This window comes from Grammomys surdaster, unplaced genomic scaffold (assembly GCF_004785775.1).
Source record: "Grammomys surdaster isolate TR1022 unplaced genomic scaffold, NIH_TR_1.0 243, whole genome shotgun sequence".
Lineage (NCBI taxonomy): Eukaryota > Metazoa > Chordata > Mammalia > Rodentia > Muridae > Grammomys > Grammomys surdaster.
In genome coordinates this window covers 4,285,230-4,301,647 of record NW_021604688.1, presented here as the reverse complement: position 1 = coordinate 4,301,647, position 16,418 = coordinate 4,285,230, and the positions used below count along the sequence as shown (strand labels likewise).

General features: G+C 40.8%; 1 protein-coding gene across 12 annotated transcripts in view; it reads right to left on the bottom strand.

The window, feature by feature from the left end:
• The window catches only part of Dtna (dystrobrevin alpha), a 339,379-nt gene that overhangs the window by 79,996 nt on the left and 242,965 nt on the right, over positions 1–16,418 (bottom strand). For all 12 annotated transcript variants that reach the window (XM_028774821.1, XM_028774829.1, XM_028774818.1 and 9 more), the window contains one exon: positions 11,442–11,655. In XM_028774821.1, coding sequence (XP_028630654.1) covers positions 11,442–11,655 — 214 coding nt within the window. The remainder of the gene's footprint in view (positions 1–11,441; positions 11,656–16,418) is intronic.

The following is a 16,418-nucleotide window of genomic DNA, read 5'->3' as shown; positions in this document are numbered from 1 at the left end:
GAAGCATAATTCAAAAACCCATCAAAAAGATTATCTTCCATGATCAAGTAGGCTTCATCCCAGAGATGCAGCGATGGCTCAACATACATAAATGGATAGATGTGATCCACCATAGACACAAACTGGAAGATAGAAAGTGCCTCATCCTACTAGATGCAGAAAAAGCCTTTGACAAAATCCAACATCCCATTGTGGTAAATAAACTGCTGTGATTAGGAAAACATTATATGTCAGCATAACAAAGGTGATAAACAGCAAGGCCACAGATATCAACCTAAACAGAGAGAAACTGAAAACATTTCCACTAAGATCTGAAACAAGATAGAGGTGTCCACTTGCTCCATACCTATGTGCTACTTGAAGTCTTAGCTAGAGTAATAGAAAATCTGAAAAAAAAAAACCCAAGAGGATAAAGATAGGAAAGCAAGGAAAACAATATCCTCATTTGCTGATGATATGGTTTTATATTAAGACTCGAAAAAGTCCACCAGGATACTTCTATAGATAATAAACACTTTCAGCAAAGTAGCAGTCTATAAAATTAATATGCAAAATCAGTAGCCTTCTTATATACAAATGGAAAATATACTGAGAAAGAAATAATGGAAACGGTACCTTTCACACTAGCTTCAAAAATATCTTGGAATAACTCAAATCAAGGGTGTGATAGACTAAAGTATAGTAAAATCTTTAAGATATTAAAGAAAGAAACTGAAGAAGATTCCAGGAGGTGGAAAGATCTCCCATTCTCATGGATCAGGAGAATTCATACTGTGAAAATGGCCACCCCATCAAAAGCAATCTACAGACTCAATAAAATCCCCATCAAAATTCCAGCAAAATTCTTCACAGTTGAAGAACAACCTTCAGCTTCACATGGAAACTCAAAAAAACCCAGATAGCAAAAGCAATCCTGAGTAATAAAACAATGACTAGAAATGTCACCACCCCTGATTTCACATTGTAATGCAGAGTTATAGAAATAAAATCAGTATGGTATAGCATAAAAAGAGATACATTGATCATTGGAATAGACCTGAAGTCTTGAGCACCACCATATAGGTACTGACATTTGAGTTTAAATGAAGCTAAAAAATACATGGGAGGAAATACAGCATCTTCAACAAATGGTGCTGGTCAAACGGAGAGCTTCAAACAAGTACATTATGTATATTACCCTGCACCGAAAGCTCAACTCCAAATAGATAAAGGGTCTAAACACAAACCAAATTTCCTGAACTGTACAGGAAAGAAAGAAGGGAACACACTTGATCTCATTGGCACAGGAAAGACTTTCCTGACCAGGGAGCCAAAAGCACAGGCACCAAGACCAACAATTAATACATGGGAATACCTGAAGCTAAAAAGCTTCTGTATAGCAAAGGACCATCGTTGAAGCAAAGGAGAAGCCTACAGAATGGGAAAAATATTTCCTAGTCATACATCTGACAAAAACAAAAACCTACAACAAAACAAAACCAACCAACCAACCAACCAACCAACCAACCAACCAACCAACCAACCCTCCCCATGGAACACCAAGAAAGCATTCAATTTGAAAATGGGTTACAGAACTAAATTGAGTTCCCATTTCCCAAAGAAAAAACACAAATGGCTGACACTTAAAATGTTTAATATCCTTATCCACTAGAGAAACGAAAATTAAAGTTACTTTGCGATTTTATCTCACACCCGTCAGAATGACCACTATCAATAAAACAAATGACTGCAAACACCAGTGAGGATGCTGGAACACTTACTGATAGTAGACAACTGGTGTGGAAATCCTGTGGAAGTTTGTCAAAAAGCTGAAAATATATGTACTACAAAATTCAGCTATACCATTTTTGAGCATATGCCCAAAAGACTCTATGTCACTTCAGAGATGTCTTCCAATGGAGTGTCACTTAATAGAACAACTCTGAGCAGACCTTGTGATCAGGAGTAGTTGGTCAACACAGAACAGATCCATGGTTTGTGTGCGCTTTTGTTTGGGTATTTTTGCCTTTTTGTTTGTTTTGATTTTTTTTTGAGGCAGAAAGCACATGAAGTTGGGTGGATAGGGATGTAGACATAGGGAGGACCTGGGAGGAACTAGGACAGGGGAAATAATATGATCAAAATACATCACATGAAATAAAATTTTGTTTTGTTTTTGTTTTGTTTTTGAAATAAAATTTTAAAAAGCCAGCAAATAAAAAAAATAAGGTGGAGAGTGAAACAGGAAGACCCTTAATATCAAACTCTGACCTACACACACTGACACACACACTGACACACACTCACACACATATACTTACACACACTCATTCTCATACACACTCACTTTCACACATACACACTCAAAGACACACACACACACTCACAATACACTCATACACATTCACACACACATACACTCATGCATACTCACACACACATTCACATACACACTCACACTCATTCACACACTCACATACTCATACACTCACACACTCATATACTCATACACACTCTCACTCATACACTCATATACATACATACACTCACACATACTCACACACATTCAGACATACACTCACTCATTCACACACTATCACACTCACACACATACATTTACACACTCACATACATTTACTCATACACATACATTCTCACACATTCACACACTCACACACTTGCTCATGCACGAACACACATACACACGCGCACATACACATTTTCTTTCTCTCACAACGCCCCCCACACACACACTCACACACGCACGAACATGTACACATCGCCTGACATTTATAAATGTAGGAGTTCTCTTTGGATTGTTTCATTTCTTCCAAAACTAACAGAGAGGCTGCCAAATGGTTGACTTATGGAGGATAATGAATGTGTCATTCACAAAACTCATCAGGCGTATTTGGAGTGCAGTGTTTCACTGAAGCTATGTATCATCTGGAACAAATTGTTCATTCTAATATCACTAGAATCATAAAAACTATCACAGCCGATATTCATGGCTGTGAGGGTTGCTACTATTAAGAATGACAAAAAGAATAGTCAGGAGGAGCAGAGCTGGCTGTGCCTGAGAGCGCTTCGTGTATCCTGGCAGATACAGTGGAATCTGACTGCAGGGACAGTTAGAAATATAACCATACCAGCTTTTTATTGGAAACTTGAAGTTGGAGTGCAGCTGATTCCTCACAAGTGTAAAAGGCTCAGAGACTGCCCCCCAAAAGAAATTACAATTTAGTTTATCATTTCTTATGAAACCTTTATTTTTAAAATAAAGTAGCAAAATTGTACTTGTAATAGTTTCCTTTTCAATATACAGAGGCCAGTTCGCGATGCCTGCTTGCTCACATTTCTTGCCACTGTCTTCAGGCAATGGGAAAAGATTCTGGTTTTATGTCAATTATACCAGACTTTTGCCTTTTGCAAACTGTTCTTTTCTGTTACAAGCTTGATCTCAAAATAGCCTATCAAATTGTTCTCTTAGAACTTAATACCTAACGAGATATTTCTGAGAATTGGATAAATCAGAGCAAAATTATCAAAGGTACAATCTGAAATTGCTTCATAAATTCATGTTTTCTTAACTCTTTTGTTTTCCTTGATACTTTGTTGCCACTCTCGGGAAGCATGCCAGCCTCCCTAGATAGTGAGAAGAGGAGAGCACATGCGTACTCTTTGTCTGAAAAATATATGTATAACTGTGGAATCTATACTAAACCCCATCAATTATGTTAAAGTGGACTTTATTGTAATCAAAAGTAAGCAGGGTTTCCCATGACTATCTTACTACAAAGCTGACAGGCTTCAGCTAGGACGTTCATTTTAGAGGAAAGGTTATGGCAAGGGAAATCTGATTTTGAGAAGACGAGAAACAACAAACAGATCCTGACAGACTTGCACTACCAACCTGACCTCAGCACAGAGCTCACTTTTTCCACCTTGCCAAGCAAGTTTCCCGTCTAAAGCTACAGAAGCCCAAATTTCACCTACCTACCTGAGCTCTAAGCTCTGACACATGCTTTCGTGCACAGGGAGAAAACCTTATCCTTCACTTAGGATTTCTCAAACAGGAAGCACTTGTTTTGTGCACAGATTTTATAAATGGCGCCTTATTTCACGTCCTCTCGGTATGTATCTGTCCATAGCTTATTACAGCACACATCTCATAGAAAGCTCTTAGCATCCAAGCTCAATTAATGAATGCATACATAAAAAAAGAAATCTTCTGACTTACAATGTCAAAAATGTGTGAGTAAAAATTAAGTGATTGACTTTATGCTCCTTAATGCCTTAAATTTGGAAGTGATGGCATCTATATTTGTTTTTCTTTTGTTTGTTTGTTTGTTTGTTTGAGGCTATTAGAAGTAGTAGCGTATGAACAAACACAAGCCCTCTGACTGGCCCTGGCATCTCTCTGAGCCTCCTGCAAAGGTAGTGGAACATAAGGGAAAAATACTTCTACTGATCCTGGGCAAGGTAGATTTGCCAGGAGCTTTCCAGCCAGGGTAGAGCCAATGATTGTGACCCCTTTACTCCCTGGAATTCCATCTCCTGTGCGTTCCAAGAGTATGTTTGATGAAAGATGAGAGCTATTAAGAACTTTCAATTTGTTTACTACTATAAATATTCTTTGGGAAATGACTTTAGTTTTAGCTAAAACAAAAGACTTTCATGATTTTAAAAAGAGTGGCATCATCCTGAGTGAGGTAACCCAATCATAAAAAAACACACATGGTATTCATTCACTGATAATTAGATATTAGTCCAGAAGCTGACAATACCCAAGATTCAAATCACAGACCACATGAAGCTCATGAAGAAGGAAGACCAAGTGTGGGTGCTTCGGTCCTTCTTGGAAAGAGTAACAAAATTCTCAAGGGAGCAAATGTGGAGACAAAATGTGGAAGAGAAACTGAAGGAGGGGCCGTCTGGAGACCATTCCACCTGGGTATCCGTCTCTTGTGCAGTCACAAAACCAGACACTGATGTGAATGCCAGGAAGTGCATGCTGACAGCAGCCTGATATAGCTGTCTCCTTAGAGGCTCTGCCAGAGTCTGACATATACATAGGTGGATGCTCACAGCTAACTATTGAACTGATCAAGGGGTTCCCAATGGAGGAGTTAGAGAGAAGCTAACTCATGGGGAGAGCAACAATACTAACCATCCAGAGCTCCTAGGGTCTAAACCACCAACCAGCCTGGGAGCACATAGGGAGGGACCCATGGCTCCAGCTGTATATGTAGTGGAGGATGGCCTGTCGGGCATAGGTGGGAGAGGAGGTCTTTGGTCCCGTGAAGGCTGAATGCCCCAGTGTGGGGGAATTCGAGGGCAGGGAGGTGGGAGTGGGTGGGGGCACATCCTCATAAAAGCAGGAGGATGGGAGATGGGATAGGGGGTTTCTGGGTGAGAGGGTGAATGGGGAAAGGGGATAACATCTGAAATATAAATAAAATATCCAATAAAAAAATTTTAAAAAACCAGTTGCAATCACTAGCAAAGAGCACTCGATGGCTGCCATGAACTCAGGGTGTCCTCAGCTCCTAGGTATAGTCACAGGAATAGCAGAAGAAACAAGGACCATCTGGGTAGATGCCTCTCCTCTGTGCTTCCATTTCTGTCTGTGTCCTTGCAGTCTTAAGACTGAACAACATGTTTTGTTGGGGCACAGAGAAATGGCTCTGTACTTTGTAGTCTATTTGCATTAGATATCAGAATTTTTATTTTTTAATTCAGAAGGCAGAAAGCTTTTGGCAGAATTCCAGGGAAATTTTACATCCCAGTGATTGAGGGTGCCCTGGTCCTTTTCCTAAAGCACCTGGGGCTCAGTATGAGCATGGCTTTTTAGTAGGCCCTGCAAGGTGTGGCATGTGACACAGAGGAAGCCTGCCAGGATTCAGTGTTCTCTATGTATACAACCATATGATAGGCAATCCTGCATTGTGATCACAACACAGACTCTAATGCTGTAATGAATACAGTATAGCGTATGTCTTTCCCATATAGTCTGCCAGTATAACCAGAAAGCTTACACATGTAAACATTATCCTAATATTTTAAAACACGGATTAAGTCTGAAAGGAGAAAAAGCACATTAATTCTCATATTGAACATATGAAATAGAAAATGTAAAGACAGACTAAATCAAGTCCTAAAATAAGATGATAGTATGTATGTATTTAATTATTTTTGTTCATGCCATCCACTGTGATACCGCACCACCTGAAGCTATTTAGTCTTTGTGTGTCTCCCCAGCGTCACCTCCTCCCTTGGAACATTCTGATAACAGTGCCAAATCAGCACATTATTGACCTACACTGAGTACCAGGTGCTTCTTATAGCTATTGCATTGTTACCGTCCCTTATGCTTGCTTGTGAAATGCTCCCCACAGGTTCCTGTGTTTGAATATTTGATTGCCAGCTGGTGGTGCTGTTTGGGGAGGTTATAGATAGAAGGTGGTGTCGAGTAGGAAGAAGACAAGACAGGTCTTGTAGATTATGGCCAGCCTTGCTTCTGGAGCTCACCCTGCTTCCTGGCCTGTACGTCTAACCATTTGTGTTGCAGACTCCTGCAGTTCCTGACAGTGCAAACCCATCTGCCATGATGGATGGTGTCTCTAAAGTTGTGAGTCAAACGAAGCCTGTCCTTCCCTTAGGTCACTTCTATCAGGTACTTTGTCATAGAGATGAGAAAAGCAACCCACATGTAACCATGTTATCATTGGAGGATCTGTATTAAAAATGTGGCTTGGAACACCACTCCAATATTGATCACTGCCCTAATAGGACTTAGAGTGAACCAGATATATATGGGAATGATATTGGCAAAAAAAAAAAAAAAAAAAAACCAAACCAAACCAAACCAAACCAAACCAAACCACCAAACCAAAAAAAGCATCTTAAAGGAAAAGATGGGACTGGACTGAAATAAGATTATGATTACATTGCCAGTAGTATTTCTTAATATTACTATTAAATTGTAGTTAATTGTATCAATTGTGGTTAATACTATTAATTGTATTTAAACAATACAACTATTCATATCAGTAGCCAAGAACACATTCTACACACTAGTATTTGCTGGTCTCTGGAGGAAGGGACACCAGAGACATTAATCTTAAAGAACGACAGAAAAGAAAAAAGAGAAAGAAATGGTCATAGAAAGAGCTAAGAGAGAGTCAACCTTTGGATTTTGCTTGACTCATCCTCATGTTGTGTATGGTCTCAGGAGCTGTTTATGAGGAGAAGAATGAGGTACAGTCCCACCCTGTAGTATCCTGTGGGAGACGGCCAAATGGGTGGTCAAGCGTGCTCTCTATGAGAGGAGGAGAATCTTGTGCGATGAACAGCAGGATTGATGAATGATGGTCAACTTGACTGTGGAAGGCAAAGTGCTCCCCAGAGCACCGGAGCCAGTGACCACCTCACAGAGGCTGCATATCTTAGAGATGTAAGAGTTATCATCTTACAACTTTCTGTCATGTTATTTCTCTTTCTGCCTAACTATACCCCAATGTAAAAACACAATAGCAGCAGTGAAGCTCCTCAAGCTTCCTGTATTCCTCAGTTGGCATACAGACAAAAGGTGACTGTGATAGCTGGTTAGCACTGGCTGGTGAATTCCGAAGGAGGATGGGGAGGGGGGCTCTTGGTAGCAGAGGGCAGGTGGCAGGCCACCTCCTGAGGGTTTATAGAAAGAAGAGAGAGGGGGAAAACCTGACTCAAGCTCTGACTCCATCTTCTTCCCTCACAGCCTCTGTCTCCATCTCCTGCCACTTCTTTCCCTATTCTTTCCAGAACTGTCCATCTGTTTCTCTAGAGACTCTAAGAAAGTGAGATCACGGCCATGGGACAGATCTGTTTACAAGTTGGTTGTGGGTGTCCCAGGGAAACAGCCATTTTGAGATGGAAAGCTGAAAAGAACAGTTTCTCTAGACTCAAGGGCTCATCTCCCCAGTGACAGAGCTGTGAGTGTGGAACAGGCCTGTGCGTGAGTCCTGACATTCAAGGTTCCCTCTGTAGGTGGCAGTGTCTTTTATGAAGAAGACCCAGACAGGGTTGTCTTGTGGCTATAGAGCTGTTTGCTGTCAGTGGAGAGCACACTACATGAAAACTGAGATCCAGACTCTTGAGCTGTGGGGAGAAGGGTGTTCTTGGAGAGCTACAGTGTAGGAAATGTGGTTTCCTAGGATACATTCAATTATAGTGGGCTTTAGTGATAATTTCAGGGTCCAAATGACCGAGTCTGATACATTTTAAGGCCCTGTCAAAAGCAGTGAGTACATTTCTCTGAATATCCATTCTCCTTCTACATGGCTTGTAATCTGTCTACTGTCTTTTCTATTTTTAAAACTATGACCCCCCCTTAGAGTGCAGGATCTTAACGAACCTCTGCTTTTTTCATATTGGATTTTCCAATTTAAAAATAAGCCCATTCAAAATGAGAGACCAGCCCTGAGAGATGTCAGCGAGTATGTAACAGCAACAGCACACCTTTGTTTTGCTAGTGTCAGGCTCATTCTTATCTGTCAAAACAGAATGAGTTGCTTTAAACACGGGCTCTGCAGCGGGCGGTAGGAAGTAACATCATGGCTCCACACTGGAGCTCATTTGGGTAAGCATAACTTTACTATTATAAGAAATAGAAATGAACATTTATTTTATTCTTTAACTTTACATTTGTAGTGAGCAGAACTTCCTGATAACTTGCATTTCATGTTGAAATTCCAAAAAATGTCAGAGGAAATACCTGGCAGCAGTAAAACTTCCCACTTAGCTATTCTATGCCAGGTGAGAGAAAGCACAGATGCTTCCAGCCCAGAGTTTCAGGTCTGTGTTTATGAGTCTCCTTCAGTGGGGATTAGTCAACTATCCAGGAGCTTCTAATCTACAGAGCTGCTAATAGTACTTTCTCTACATTTCTGTGCATTGCTTCCCTTTCTTACCATAGTGTGTTCGTGTATATGCATATATATGTGTGTATGTGTATATATATATATATATGTGTGTGTGTGTGTATGTGTATGCATATATATGCTTTATTATATATATAATATATTATATATATATATTTATTTTATATATATAAAGCATATATATATATGCTTTATTATTAGGAATATATTTTCCAAATAGGAAAGTGTATGTGTGTATGTATATATGTACATGTGCATACATGCACACACCACACACACACACACACACACACACACACATATATATATATATATATATATATATATATATATAACATAGAATTGAAGTGGCCTTGAAATGATTCTGCAGTATTATCATCAGCAGCTATTATTTAGGTAACACTTACGGTTTTGCTTTGTAAAATAACAAATGGGAAGTTTCTAACTCTATGAGTTGAATGCCATGTATTTCGTCATGTCATGTATTCCTTCACTATTACTAACCTAGTCCTGCATCTACACTTACAGTATTGGGTACAAACTATGCTTGAACTTTGACTCTATGCATTTCCAGAAATAATTTAGAACTTAGGAGGAAATGATACTTCCTTAAAAAAAACTATTTTATGCCTGTGAGTGTCTTGCCTGCATTTATGTATGTGCACCATGTACCCACAGAGGGTGTTGGATCCCTTGGAACTAGAGTTATAGATAGTTGTGAGCCACCATGTAGGTGCTGGGACCTGAACGTGGGTCCTCTGGAAAAGTGGGACATTCTCTTAACTACTAAGATATATCTCCTGACCCATATTTGTTTTAATATTTTCTATCAATTACATTTGGTTGTGATTTAGAGCCTAAGTCTCTCCTCTAAGTTCATATACTAAAAGCTAGTTGCCAGCTTATGGCTCCTTTAAGAGGTGATGGAATCTTTAGAACTAGAACCGAAGAGAAGGAATTTATGTCACTGACTGTAAGCTCTCAAAGGGGATGATGGGACTCTGGTGCCCTCTCCCTACTTCATCAGGGCATCATAGGTGAACATATCCTTTGATATACTGCCTCACCCACAGGCCCCAAGGCAACAAGGTGCTACAAGTTATTTACATGAGGTATTTGGCTTAGTAATGCACTTACAGCATGCACTTACAGCATGCACTAGCATGCACTTACAGCAAATGGGTCCCACTCAGTCTTTAGTGACAAGTCTGGACACTGTTGTGTTCTTGTTAAGGGACCAGGATGAGAACTCTGTTACAGAAATTCCATGACTCAGTTCTGTTCTATTACTTGCCATGTGAAGCCACAGTCCTCTCACGCTGTCTCATCCCAATTTCTACAGTGGTCTGACCAGAACAGATCATCTGGTCCTCAAATGTGCACAAGGCAAGAAACCTGTCTATCTGGGCAGCTGATTCTAAAAACATTTGTTGTCAACTTGCAAATTTCTCACAATCTTCTACTCACAGAGACAATAATATGTGCTGGTCAAACTGAGCAGGGACTACTCCATGACAAATTGGACAACAAAGTGACAGCTGGTGGCTTTGGTGGGTAGGGCGATGCCATGAGCATGGCTGGCACCACTCCACTGTTATGGAACATGTTTTTTGAACTCAGACAAGGGGAATAAGCAAAGTATTCAGAATTAAAATATGATTGTGTAAAGGTCAGCTTTGCAATTCCCCTTTTAATATTCAAAACACCATAAAACCTGAATCGCAGATGTCAAGTCCACACTAGTGGCTGAGGTAACAGCCCTTTGAAATCACAGGCTGATCATGTAATGCCTGGAATTTTCACCAGTTTATGTGGCTGTCATGTACACCACAGAAAAATCCTTAGCAGAATGCCCAAGTCCCATTCCCCAGCTGACATGCCATAAAGAACTGGATAAGCGACAACCTCCTTGTGCCTCAGGCCCTTCATCTGTGAAATGAGATTTGTGTGAACACTCTTTAGGATGTCAGCCAGCTCCAAGGTTCTCTGATTCTGAGTGGGGAATTATGGGATAATGAGGCTACATTTCAGCTGTGGTACATGACAGGGGCATACTGTTTCACTGTGGCACACAGCTGACCAGTCCCTGTAAGGCCAGTCATTGTTACTTTTCTAGGCTAGCCAAGAAACTCTTCAATTTCTTTTCTGTCACCTAGGGTGCTCTTATGACACCTCAGAAACCAGTCTTAGGTTAAATTGCAAAGAATCCATTTAAACCCATTCTCCTTCTCCATGCTTTATCAAATTATTCTGCCTGTAAGCCATCAGAACACATTTTGGAACATCCATCCAAACCATAACACATGGGATGATATGGTAAATCAAGGTTTTCTCATAAGATACAACTGTCTGCCCATGCCTGTGTATTAGTTCACTCTCTAGTTGTCTCAGAAGCCTTTAAAGTTTCATTTATGAACATCAACATCTGCTAAAGAAAAAAATATAATGAATCTAGAAAATTATTCAAGAAAATTAATAAAAGTGTAAAAGAAAATAGAACCCAAGCACAGAGAGAGTAATTGACAGTCACAGGGGGCTCACGGGTCAAAGGCTGCGAGCAGGAAGTTCAGCAGGAGACTGATGGACTGCTCCACGTGGATTTGGTGAGTGGTTGGCATCCGCTTGTTGAGCTGGTAAAAAATAGTGGAGAGCACAGCCTCCAGGCGGGCCACACTGAGTTCGATGTTTGGGTCCAGGTTATTCAAGGCGTTTTCCCTCAATGCTTCAATGACGTTCCAAATGTCCACCAGGTGCACTACAATGGAAGCAGAGTGAACACATGAGCCGAGAGCACATGGAAGGCCAGTGTGCTCCTTTACACTCCCCTGGGTTGTCTAGGCTCTGCACATGTGCCCAGTTGCTGTGGGGATGTACACGAGACGAAGTCTGTCTTTAGGACTTGAAGACCATCCGCTTAGCAACAAATGACTTAATGAATACCAAGTGCATGGGTTGCCTTCTTGTTGTTGGGGCAAAATCCCTAACAGAAGCAGCTTCAGGAAGAAATGGTTTTGGGGTGCAGTCCATGCAAGGAAGTCACGTGGCTGGTCACATTGCATCCATAATTAGGAAACATGGAGACAGCAGTGCTTCTGCTGTGTTCAATTTCTCCATTTTATTCAGTCTAGGGCTCGTCCTATAGGATGACGTACACAGCAGGGTGGACTTCCCATCTCAGTGAACTGAACTAGAAACTCCTTCATACATGTTTACAGGTGTATCTCCTAGGTGAGGCTAGACCTTGTGAAGTTGGCAAGTAATAGTAATCATCCCTTTCTGTGTTACAACCACCCTTGAAATATGGTCATCATTCTTGTGTTACATGCAGGAAACCTGAGGAACTGGGTAGTTAACTGTCAGTGTAAGAATAGTCACTAGCAAAGTTGGTGGTCAAATTCAAGTCAACTGGGCTTACAACATTCCCCCACTGAACGCAGTGACTGCTTGAAATGAAATGAAGATAAGAGCCTAAGTTCTAAGTGCCAAAGGGAGGTCAGAATCCAGTTTGAGTATTTAAAGTAGATTCATTTGCATGTATATTTACATAGTCATGCACACATATACAGATGTGTATGTATATATGTAGGTTGATAAGGGAGCGGGGAGGGAGGAAGGAAAGCCCAGAAGGACAAGGCTATACCACTGAGGAACCAAATCACAGATTACTGAATAACGTGATCAAAAATTATAATCATGGTTATTTTCTCCTGAAATACTCAGGAAGTCCCTTTCTGTTTGTCCTGAAGTATTACTGTGATGCCCCAGTAGCAATCAACATTGAAAGCATTCTTGTGTGCCCGTGTAATTCATTCTATGCAACCAGGAAACTCTGATTTTCTTGCTTTCCATTACAATTTTATTGAGTTTTAAATAACTGGAGGTCTATTTGTTAATCTTCTACTTAGCATAACTATTTTAAGAGTCATCTCTATTGGGCATGCATTGATAACTCACTCCTATTTATTGCTGAATAACGTCCTATATGGAAATCTCAGTTTGGTTACTGACTGATTTGTTGATGGGCATTTGAGTTGATCCAGGTTGTGGCTGAAATAAACAAAGTCATCACGAGTAATGATGTACATGACTGTTATGTACTTCTATTTTCTTGTTAAATATTTATAAATAAAACGACTAGACTGGCTGGTAGTCAGTGTTAAAATGTGTGAGTCGTGAGCATAGAGGGTGGAGGCTCATAGCCAGTGTCCTTCCCATCTTCCTTTATACCGTATTCTTGTTGAAAGTTATTTGCTTTTATTTCATACATTTTTGCCCATGTATATGTGTCTACCGCATGCATGCAATTCCCACTATGGCCAGAAACAAGTGTGTATTCCATAAAACTGGAGGTTTACATGGTTGTAAGCTGCCATGCGGGAGTTGTAAACCCAACCCTGGTCTTCTAGAAGAGCTGCAGGTGCTCCTAACCTCTGAGTCATCTCTCCGGCCCTGCTTTTATCTCTCTTAGTTATCATCACAAGACACTCCCAGAGAAGTGTCACTTACCAATGAAAGCTTTTAGGGGGCTTAGTTTTATTCCTGAATGTATTCTGGTCCCTGTCATTATAATGTGTGCACTCTGTGAGTCTGTTCTTCAGAACATAACTGCAAGATATTATGAGAACGGGAATTAAGGTTGGGTTGACTTCATTTTTCGAACTGCCAGATGACATGCCACTTGTCTGCTGGGTAAATCTCTTTCATAATTTCCCATTAATTGGAAATCCATTCGTGGCTCAAAAAGGCCTTTGTCCATTTAAATTTGTCCCCTGCTTATTTCTCATGCATGTCTCTTCACAGCTCAGCATCAGGACCCCGTCTTCAAGGATGTCTTTCTGGCTTTTCCATCTCCAAGTTTTGTACCTTTGCCATGTGCCTCCTTTGAACTTGGCTGTCTGTTTCTGTAGCAAATGTACCACAGGAAGTCTGTGTGTGCTATGATAACTGCTCACCCCCCAGCACCCGCCATAGCGCCTTCATATTATAGGAGTAATAGCATATCATAATCACACATGGTAACTAAGTAATTCAACAGTGAATCAGGGGTTTCTAAGGACATACAGGAACCCAAGGAGTCAATGTGGCACAGCTGTGAAGGCTCACAGTGATGGTATGAATCCCACTACTTCAGTACTATCATGGTGTTTTAATCCCTTCATTTGACTATAATGTGGATTAAAAGAGTCAATCCCTGGACAACATTTTGCATATCACAGAAAATAATAACATTGTTATGGGCAAATAAAAGATCTAGATGTCATATTGAAGTCATTTAAAATAAATGTGCTTAGCATGTGTGTTTCATTAAACCCAAGGCCTCAGTGCAGTGAAACACAAATCAGTGGGTCTAGTCAATTGTGAGGGTAGCTAACTACAAACTGTGACTATCATTATCAGTAAGGTATTGTAATGCTTGAAGTTGTACAGCAAAAAGATGTGGTTCCCGCTTCATGGAACCAATAAACTGGTGAGAACACAAGTGTCACTCAATCACACAGGTAGTAAAAATGTATGGCCTATGGCAAGGCCCAGAGTGCTAGGCACAGGATGAGATCATGACAGAGTTGTGGTGGTGCCAGATGGATGGACAAAGGTGGGGTGGGGACAAACCACAGCCATGGTCATGATTTGTGCCAAGGATGAAGACACGAGGTTTGAGTAGACCTATCTGATCGGGTCCAGGGTGAAAATATCATTTCCAAGTCTAGGGGAGAAAGAAATGGCGGCAGATAGGCAAGAAGCTGGAATGACTAAAGCTTATTTGTGGAGACCAAGTAAATAACACAGGGCATGAAGGTGTGCAGAAACTCCTGTCACTGGCCTGGCACTCACTGTGTAGACCAGGCTGGACTCAAACTCAAATGTCAACCCATCTCAAGGACTCCTGGGATTGAAGACTCATGCCACCATGCCAGGACTAATCCAGTCCATTTTAGTGTGTCTGTGTGCCTCTGGCAGTGTGATTACACATATCTCCTTAGTTTTTGCCATATCACAATGCCTCTGCAGTTTCTGGTTTATTTTCAATGTTTGTGAGTGTTTTGTCTACATGTACCACATGTGTACCTGGTATTCACAGAGGCCAGAAGAAGGCATTGGATCCTCTGGGACTGGAAGTACGGTCAGTTGTAAGCATTCGTGTGGATGCTGAGCATTGAACCTGGACCCTCTGGAAGAACAGCCCGTGCTGTTAACTGCTGAGCCATCTCTTCAGCCTCATATTAATAATTGAAAAAGTCCCACTAGTATTTTTCCCCATTTAAGTAGGAACACCGAGAAAATTTAAGTTGGGATTCAGTGGGAAGTCAGCAAGAAATCTGTTTTAGTCCTAACAGTTGTGCCTATGGGTTGATCACTGATGTGATCTCAATTCCAGGAAATGACTTAGGATATGTAATCCTAACAATGAACCACTAGATGGCACTGTGCACATTTTATGAAATACCTATCACCCATTAAGGGCTCTGGAGAGCACCTGCTACTTGGCAAAAGGGAGAGGAAGTTGGGGTTCTTCATCTATGTAACTGCATGCATTTTGTATTGCTATCCTTGTTAAGGCAGCATTCAGAATAACAAACCTTCCTTCATTAACCATATTAGGAATGAACAAAACATTCTTAAGACAATCCTACTCCATATAATCATAAGAGTATTAATATTGATTTTACTGCTGAGTGATTAATATCCAAGAGTTTGTATTTAAAAACAAGTGTACCTAGACACAGGTTCACTACTTTTCTACACACCCAGTCAACTGCAGGTAGAAACTTCAGGATGGGAATGAAGGAAACAGTAGAATTTGTTGCTATGGAGATGTTTGTAATCTGTTTGTTGATATCACATACTTTTTAATAGGAGATAGAGTCTAAGTCCAGAGATATGTTTACATAAATCTGAGTATCTGTGGTAAACTACTAATGACAGATACTAAAAAGAAAGAAGGAAGGAAAAGAGAGAAGGAGGGAGGGAGGGAGGAAGGAAAGAAGGAAGGGAGGGAGGAAGGGATACCAGTGCTAAAATAGCCACACCCTCTCTGATCTAAAGCCACTCTGGTGTGGGGCTAGAGATGCTGTGTTTCTCAGAGGCCCGGCTTTGTGGCTTCAGGTGAGGCACTGAGGTGCCATAGCAGCATCTCTACAGAACTATTTAATAATCTTATAATTTATAATGTGTATAAGCCCGATAACTCCCAGACAGAGATGCTTAATGCCATAAATACCAGAAGGGGAAGGTATAGTAATGAGAGGGCTATAAAAGACAACTTCAGGGTTTAGTGCACGATGTGGTTCCAGGCCAGCCTTTCATGCGCCACGAAGAGGCTAGGTCCTTATCACTGATGCCATGTGTGTTATCCTTCTTCTCAAGCACTTGCAGAACTCTGTAGAACCTCCAGTCTAAGATGCAGCAGAGCAGGAGAATGCTTGCTGAAGCTCTCCAGACAACTCTCACAACCACAGAACTACAGACCCTTTAAGACTCTCAAAGGGCTTGTAGCTGGAGATGTAAGAAGCCAACGAC